The 8,283-nt window shown below is 48.8% G+C and overlaps 1 protein-coding gene across 1 annotated transcript; it reads left to right on the top strand.

Annotated features, from left to right (window-relative positions):
* Positions 1-1,191: 1,191 nt before the first annotated feature.
* On the top strand, positions 1,192-5,900 carry LOC136463042 (beta-galactosidase 4-like). The gene is made up of 17 exons (XM_066462085.1): positions 1,192-1,707; positions 1,894-2,102; positions 2,232-2,298; positions 2,440-2,532; positions 2,621-2,764; positions 2,893-2,981; positions 3,067-3,172; positions 3,277-3,364; positions 3,514-3,632; positions 3,732-3,896; positions 3,988-4,157; positions 4,265-4,374; positions 4,457-4,566; positions 4,656-4,766; positions 4,874-4,975; positions 5,064-5,269; positions 5,381-5,900. Exons 1-17 carry the CDS (start codon positions 1,501-1,503, stop codon positions 5,487-5,489), a joined length of 2,205 nt encoding a protein of 734 aa, XP_066318182.1. The 5' UTR covers positions 1,192-1,500; the 3' UTR covers positions 5,490-5,900.
* The last annotated feature ends 2,383 nt before the right edge of the window (positions 5,901-8,283 follow it).

The following is an 8,283-nucleotide window of genomic DNA, read 5'->3' as shown; positions in this document are numbered from 1 at the left end:
GTTTCTTTTTTATGCGTTTTTAAAGAACTAGTAAAGCTATAGTGTGCTATGGAACCTCGTATAAGGTCCTGTTCATTTATCTTATAATCCGTGCTTTTCAGCTTCTTTTTTTAACTGGAACAGTGTTTTTCTCTCACAACAAATCAGCAAAAACAGTGTTTTGTCTTATTTTTTCAGCGAAGCGAACGTAGCCTTAGCCTAGTTAGTATGGCCTTAGGGCGGGCATGAGCTTCATTGTAATCCTTTTGAGACCCCTGCAGTGCGGGCAAAGCGCTTTGTAACAAAACTTCTCTTTTCTTAATACAATAACGCGCAAATCTTTTGCGTGTTTGAGAAAAAAAAAACTAGTATTTCTCAAGACAAAAATGTTTGTTATTTTAGTGTATATATATAGTCTAGATACTCAAAGTCAAAGAGATGTTTGCTTCAGAAAATTTAGAAATTCAATTCAATTGCATGCAGTCCGAAAGAGTTTAAACCCCTGTTTTATTGACACCATTTCATTGACAAAGCCGGACATAGAGAGGACTGCATTTCATTCACACGGAAACGAGGAGCAACAAGCCAGATAACCTGTATCATTTGCTACTGCAACTATCGTGGCAACCAAGCAAACGTGAGACATGCTTTGCTTACACACAACAACGTGGCTAGGATGTGAGTAGGAAGAGGCATCCTATGCTGTAATACCTTTCTCACCCTTAGGGATTGTTTGGATCTATTAGCACTAAAAAATTATCTAGCTAATAATTGCTAATTTTTAGTTAGCTATGTTTTTAGCGGGTGCTATTTGGATCTACCTATTAATAGGTGTTTGATAGTGAGTTGAAAGTGTATATGAACTATTAGCACCTGTTAGCGACTCTAAATCTGCTAATGAAGTAGAGCAACAAAGAGGTGGGGCCACAGCTTTACCAAGCACCTGCTCGTGTTCTTTTTTTTTGTGTGTGTTTTTGCCGGTGAAGTGTTGTAATTTGGAACAGAGGACTAGTAGCTAAAATTAGTAGCATCGGATCTAAAAAGACTTGCTAATAAATCTAGCAACCATTGGCAGGCGGGCTGCTAATTCACGACGGCCTTCACTCGGCTGTCAGCTCAGCTCGAGCTCGACTTGGCAGCAACCATAAAAGCCCCTCTCCTCTCTCTCTCTCTCGCGCACCCACCCATTCCACTCCACCATTCCCGTGCACGCACACACACACTCCACAGCCCAAGCTCGGCAGCTCACCGCCGGCGGTAACCATCCAAAAGCGGCCCGCACAAACAAGGATAAAACAACGAGCAAAAGCAGAGCAGCAGCATAAAAGCTCGCGCACTCCCCCGTCGCCATTGCCGGCCCCTCTCGACAAAAACGCTACCACCTCACACCCTCCCCGTTGCCACTCCGCTCCGCCAAGAAGCGGCAGGCCACTGCTTCTCCAGGAGCGAGAAAGGCCAGGGACTCTGGGAGCTTTGCTCTTCGGAGGAGAGGAGCGGTGAGGTGGGCGGCGGGCACGCACCATGGCCGCAGCGCCGCTTCTTCTTGCCGCCTGCAGCAGCGGCGTCGGAGGTAGTCGCATCCTGCTCGCCGTCTTCCTCCTGGCGGCCTCCCTGTTGGCCTCGGCGGCCAATGCGGCCGTCTCGTACGACCACCGCTCCCTCGTCATCAACGGCCGCCGCCGTATCCTCATCTCCGGCTCTATCCACTACCCGAGAAGCACCCCGGAGGTACCGTACTCGTACAATCTCGCCTCCGTGTCCATGGCCCGTCTCTTCGCCTCCCTCGCCCAAATGTAGGTCGCCTCGCCTGCCTGCCGTTGCGCTCATCCGCTTCAAATCAGAAGCTGGTCGGCGCTGGCGGCTCTCACCTCGACTGACTGACTGATTCTTGCTCTCCGGCCGAGTCGAATGCAGATGTGGCCCGGGCTGATCCAGAAGGCCAAGGACGGCGGCCTCGACGTCATCCAGACCTACGTCTTCTGGAATGGCCACGAGCCGGTGCAGGGGCAGTACCACTTCGCCGACCGCTACGACCTCGTCCGCTTCGTCAAGCTCGTCAGGCAGGCCGGCCTCTACGTCCACCTCCGCATCGGACCCTACGTCTGCGCCGAGTGGAACTTCGGGTACCCACCACCACCAACACTCTTGTCTCCTGCAGGCTATGAATTTTTGGTCCTGTAATGTAATTCGGTTGTGGATTACTAGAATTACTGTAATGTACTCACATTGCAGTCGATGTCTGTTCTTTTCAGTGGCTTTCCTGTTTGGCTCAAGTATGTGCCGGGCATCAAGTTCAGGACAGACAATGGCCCCTTCAAGGTAGTGTGCTTGTTTTACTTTCACCCAAAGAGATTTTTTTTTGTTATGACAATGAAATAAATTTATGTTATTCTTTCATTTTGCACCAATTGGGTGGGGATGGGGGAGGGATGTGCCTGATTCCTTCTTTTTTTACTGCAGGCCGCAATGCAGAAGTTCGTGGAGAAGATCGTGTCCATGATGAAGTCGGAGGGGCTATTCGAGTGGCAGGGAGGCCCAATCATCATGGCTCAGGTGTGCACTGTCACATTTCTAGTTCAAACTTGCAATGCAACTCGAAATTGAAGCAGAACTTGGAGCCTCATCCGCCCACTATGCGCAGGTGGAGAACGAGTTTGGGCCGATGGAGTCCGTCGTGGGCAGTGGCGCCAAGCCGTATGCTCACTGGGCAGCCCAGATGGCTGTTGGGACCAACACCGGCGTGCCGTGGGTGATGTGCAAGCAGGATGACGCCCCGGACCCTGTGGTATGTTCGGTCGCGCACTACTCCTGCACCTTCAACGGTGGCGTGGCTGGCTGGTGTCAAGTACCTGAATTTGTTATGTGCAGCTTAACTGTTTTCAGTTCTTACGTTGTGTGAACTGATCACTGCAGATCAACACTTGCAATGGCTTCTACTGCGACTACTTCACACCGAACAAGAAGTACAAGCCGACCATGTGGACCGAAGCCTGGACTGGATGGTACTTGATCCAAGTCATGCCGATCCCGTGAAAACGTTTCGATATCTAAAAATGGTCTAATTTTGTAATTTTACAATATCAAAAGGTTTACCAAGTTTGGTGGCGCGGTGCCTCACCGGCCTGTGGAGGACCTGGCCTTCGCCGTGGCACGGTTCATTCAGAAAGGAGGCTCCTTCGTGAACTACTACATGGTGAGAAAGCTAAGGAAGCCATGCTGGTCACACCATTACTGCCGTTGCAGTCAATGCTATTCTTGTTGTTGTGACCACATTTGCATGTTCTGAATGTGATGCAGTACCATGGAGGGACAAACTTTGGGCGCACGGCCGGTGGCCCCTTCATCGCAACCAGCTATGACTATGATGCCCCCATCGATGAATTTGGTATGCAGTGATTGCCATCTTTAACAAACTTGAATTCCCTTCGGTTGTCATCCAGAGATATTTGTTGGGAAGTTTGCAGCGTGGTTTTACCTGTTTGTTCACATGAGTTGGGCTGAGCTGAACTGAAAAGTCTGGGATGTACATTTCAGGTCTGCTTAGGCAACCAAAATGGGGTCATCTGAGGGACCTGCACAGGGCTATCAAGCAGGCCGAGCCTGCTTTGATTTCTGGCGATCCAACAACACAATCAATCGGAAACTACGAGAAGGTTAAATTTTGCTACGAATTTTCCCACATGGCAATTGGTTGCCAAATACAAGAAAACATAAGGAGATATTCATGGATTGATCCTACAATTGCTTTCCAGGCATATGTCTTCAAGTCGAAGAATGGAGCCTGTGCCGCGTTCCTGTCGAACTATCACATGAAGACTGCTGTGAAAATCAGGTTTGATGGGCGTCATTATGATCTCCCTGCTTGGTCCATCAGCATTCTGCCTGACTGCAAAACTGCGGTCTTCAACACTGCGACGGTGAGAACATACTGAAGGCTGAATCTTTCATTCTCTCTGTAGGACAAATGGGATCATGTAGTGTAATGAGAAAAATGTGATAATTGTGTAGGTGAAGGAGCCAACTCTGCTGCCGAAGATGAACCCGGTGTTACACTTTGCTTGGCAGTCCTACAGCGAAGACACAAACTCGCTGGATGACAGTGCGTTTACAAGGGATGGCCTGGTCGAGCAACTCAGCTTGACATGGGACAAGTCGGACTATCTGTGGTACACCACCCAGTGAGTGACTGACTGGCCTAGTGGCCTTGATAAGGCTTCATCATTCCAACCATTTCTTTCTGAAACCTGATGGATTATCTTTAAACTTTGAATCATGCTCACTGCAGTGTCAACATTCGTGCCAATGAACAATTCCTGAAGTCTGGCCAGTGGCCCCAGCTCACTGTCTACTCTGCTGGACACTCGATGCAGGTGTTCGTCAATGGGAGGTCATATGGTACAAACTTCTCTCTCTAGCAGCATTTTGTTACCAATCAGGCCAGTACCAGGACTATACCGACAGAATGTTTATGTTGTAGGATCTGTTTATGGTGGCTATGACAACCCGAAACTTACGTTCAATGGACATGTGAAGATGTGGCAGGGCAGCAACAAGATCTCCATCCTAAGCTCAGCAGTGGGCCTTCCTGTAAGTTTATTGATCATAGGCCAATTCAATGTCATGAAAATTCATCTTACGGAGAAATGTTTGTAATGCTTAATACGGTGGTGCTGTAGAACAACGGGAACCATTTTGAGCTGTGGAACGTCGGCGTCCTCGGGCCAGTGACCCTGTCCGGCCTGAATGAGGGGAAGAGGGACCTGAGCCATCAGAAATGGACGTATCAGGTGCTTGTACCATCCAGGCATCCACAAAGGAACGCCTTTCTCCACATGAGAAATGCTAATGAGTTCATCATAGAATCACACTGAACTCTGAATCTTGCCTGGTGCAGGTCGACCTGAAAGGCGAGTCGCTTGGCCTCCACACCGTGACTGGAAGCTCCGCCGTGGAATGGGCCGGCCCCGGCGGCAAGCAGCCACTGACTTGGCATAAGGTCGGTCTGTTAGCAACCTGAAGATATGGCAGCGATGATATAAGTGACTTGTGTTGCTGAATATCCTTGTTTGGTGTACAACGCGCAGGCCTTGTTCAACGCGCCGGCGGGGAGCGATCCTGTGGCTCTGGACATGGGCAGCATGGGCAAGGGCCAGATGTGGGTGAACGGGCACCACGCCGGGCGGTACTGGTCGTACAGGGCCTACTCCGGCAGCTGCCGGCGGTGCAGCTACGCCGGGACGTACCGCGAGGACCAGTGCATGTCCAACTGCGGCGACCTCTCCCAGAGATGGTACGTATACGTAGAAACATCCGTGGCGTGCAACATGGGAAGTGCGGCGACCTGTCAAGCTTGTTTCCTCACGGAGAGCACACATGACATTTCTTCACATTTGCATTGCAGGTACCACGTGCCGCGGTCGTGGCTGAAGCCGAGCGGGAACCTGCTGGTGCTGCTGGAGGAGTACGGCGGTGACCTCGCCGGCGTTGCGCTGGCTACACGGACCACATGAACATGGCGAGCCACACACATTGCGTCTGACTCGTACCTATACTCCGACGTGTGAGTATATCGATGATTAGTTACTGAGCCCATGACGTGGAGCGGAGCAAACCAACCACGCCGTATTTGTGGACGGTATTTATACAGACACCACCGTACACTACACTCAAATAACATCATAGCAACGGTATACTACAAGGAGAGGGGAGGATGGCATTTTTGCAGAGCGGAGAGGGTGGTTGCCGGCCATCAGTGCGGCGGCAGGAACGGCAGCTAGCTGCACCGGCCGGCATACATGTGGATTATTTTTTTCGGTTTCAATTCTCTGAATGTTACTACAGTGTATGTATGCTGGCGGTAGGTGTTTGCTGCTGCTCGCGGCAGGCCACTGCATGCTGTGTTTTTGAAGACGATCTAGCTTGATTTGTTTATGGAATGGTAATACTCCATTGCTATTTTGCTGTCGTACCGCGTTGTTGTCCTGCTTATCGGCCATTCTCAAACAACAAAACACTCAAGTAACAAAAACAGTTAGCTATGATCCGAACAGCTCCACATGTATAGCACTGTACTATTCACTGTGGTCAAACTGAAGCATGGGAAGGCTTGCAGTGGCAGAGGTCGGCACAGTACACTGTTGCTATTGCTGCATCTGCTGCATTGCGAGCCTGACGAGAATCCATTATAAAAAGTTGCAAACCGCTGGTGTTCACGCGTCCTATCTGAAAAGTTGGTGCCCGAATTCATGAGATTGGATGCGGGTGTTGAGCTGCAAGAATCAGAGTGGTGTCAGGATAGGATGTGCAGGGCACTGTCCGACGCTCCGACCCATGTTTCTGTTTGTAAAATTTCAGGCGGGATGAAGGCAAACCAACGAAGGTTGGCGCCAAAAGAGTTGCTTTGGAACTTCTATGTATTGCTCCGAGCCTGGAGCCCTGGAAGAACTGTATTGCTCGTGGGCTACAAGACTGGAACTCTTTAGTTAAACTTTACATTGCCAAAGTGTCTTGTAAATCTCAGTTAAACCTTTGCAAAAAAATAAAAATCTTATGGCATAATATAACCCATGAGGCTAACAAGTAAAACCAAGATATACTATTCTAGGTTTTAAAAACTCGTGACTAAATGAGTCGAGAAGCAAATTTTACAAAACAAAAGGCACCTGATATCTGTACTTATATATGGGGCTCTTCGGTTTTCACCCCATCTAAGGCATATATAGTCAGCTCATTGGCACTAGACAAGTGCGTCCAGGTTATAAATGGTCATGGCAATCATCCTGTCAAAACAAAATAAAGATCTTCTGCTTAGAGGAAGGCCTCGTTTAGTTTCACCGAATCAGCGCCGTCTAAATTCTTGTAGCAACACTGTAACTACAGTAGCGTTTTGTTTTTATTTGGTAATAATTGTCCAATCTAATTAGGCTCAAAACGTTCGTCTCACAAAGTATAACCAAACTGTGCAATTAGTTTTTGATTTCGTCAACATTTAGTACTCCATGCATGTACCGCAAGTTTGATGTGACGGGGAATCTTCTTTTTGCATAGTGCCAAATTCTGGAATTTGGGGCAACTAAACATGGCCCAAGTATTATAAGGCTGAGTCAGCCGGCTGAATTGAGGCCACGTAGGAAAAAGGCATGATCTGGCAAAGAGAGAAAAGGAGAGAGAAAATGGGCCGACGCTCTACTCTTCGCCGGGCTGAATCTGACGAGATAGCCCGCATCCAGCCAGCTGCGGGCGAAAAGAAGGCGCTTCGTTCCCCACCGAACGATCCCGTGCGAACCCCCTAGTCTCGCTCGACCGCTACTATTCTGGGGCGTGTTTGCGACCCTGTACCTGGCCGGCCTGGCCAGCCCAACTGGCCCAGGCCTGGGCAGGCCTGCCCCAAGTGGTGCAACAGCTCTTGTTTGCGCCTGTGTACCCAGTGAGCCCGGCTCAGGCGAGGCTGTGTTTGTCATTGAAGAAGCAGCCGGGCTGAGAGGCTAACCGTCACCAACTGCCACACCGAGATAGTGTTTGTCATTTGGCTGTGGTCGGCCAGGCCCATAACAACAAACAGAAATGGACATGAATGAAAGGAGAATGAGGTTGCTCTTCCATAACCGTTACAACAACAAATCAAAGTTTCAGCATGAAATAGTTGGCCTCAGACATGCTAATTTAACAATTCATGGCATTACTGGCTACATGGGATAATCAAAGTCAGTAAAGAAGAACAGAAGCATGGGTCAGTCAAGTTTTGAAGCCAACAAACGAAAAAGTTCACAGAAACAGATAAGAGGCAACAAAATGATATGTAGCCAGCTAATGCATCAATCCATTGTGTCATCATTGGCCAAAATACAACATTTAACAGTTTGGCAAGCCGAGAAGGGCAACAAGTTAACAGAAAGCATGTAGCCAGCTAATGCAGTCATCCTATTGTGTCATCATCGGCCTAATTAAAACAACAGCTGTGGCACATGAATAGCTTGAGTGACAGACCAACTACAACCATAAACAAGATCAAGATGATAGTATTTTTGCAATAGCCTTGCAGCCCAGGTGAATGAGGATAGATTTCAGAACCTTGACCTGTCACCAGTTCATGGGATGCTGATGCATCCCCATGAGGGGCATGAATTGGTAACAGCAAGGGTTCTTGAGGTACCCTTACATTAAAATCTCTAAGAGCATCATCATAGTTGTTGTACTTCTGATAGATAGCCCCTTCTTCCCTAAGCACTTGCTTAGCACACTCATACCATGTAAAATAAATCCCAGGTTTCTTCCCTTCAAAGACCACATAGCAGGGAGGCATTC

Source organism: Miscanthus floridulus, chromosome 7 (assembly GCF_019320115.1).
Source record: "Miscanthus floridulus cultivar M001 chromosome 7, ASM1932011v1, whole genome shotgun sequence".
NCBI classification, from domain to species: Eukaryota; Viridiplantae; Streptophyta; class Magnoliopsida; order Poales; family Poaceae; genus Miscanthus; species Miscanthus floridulus.
Note: the sequence above shows the minus strand (reverse complement) of the source record. Positions and strands in the feature narration are given on the sequence as shown.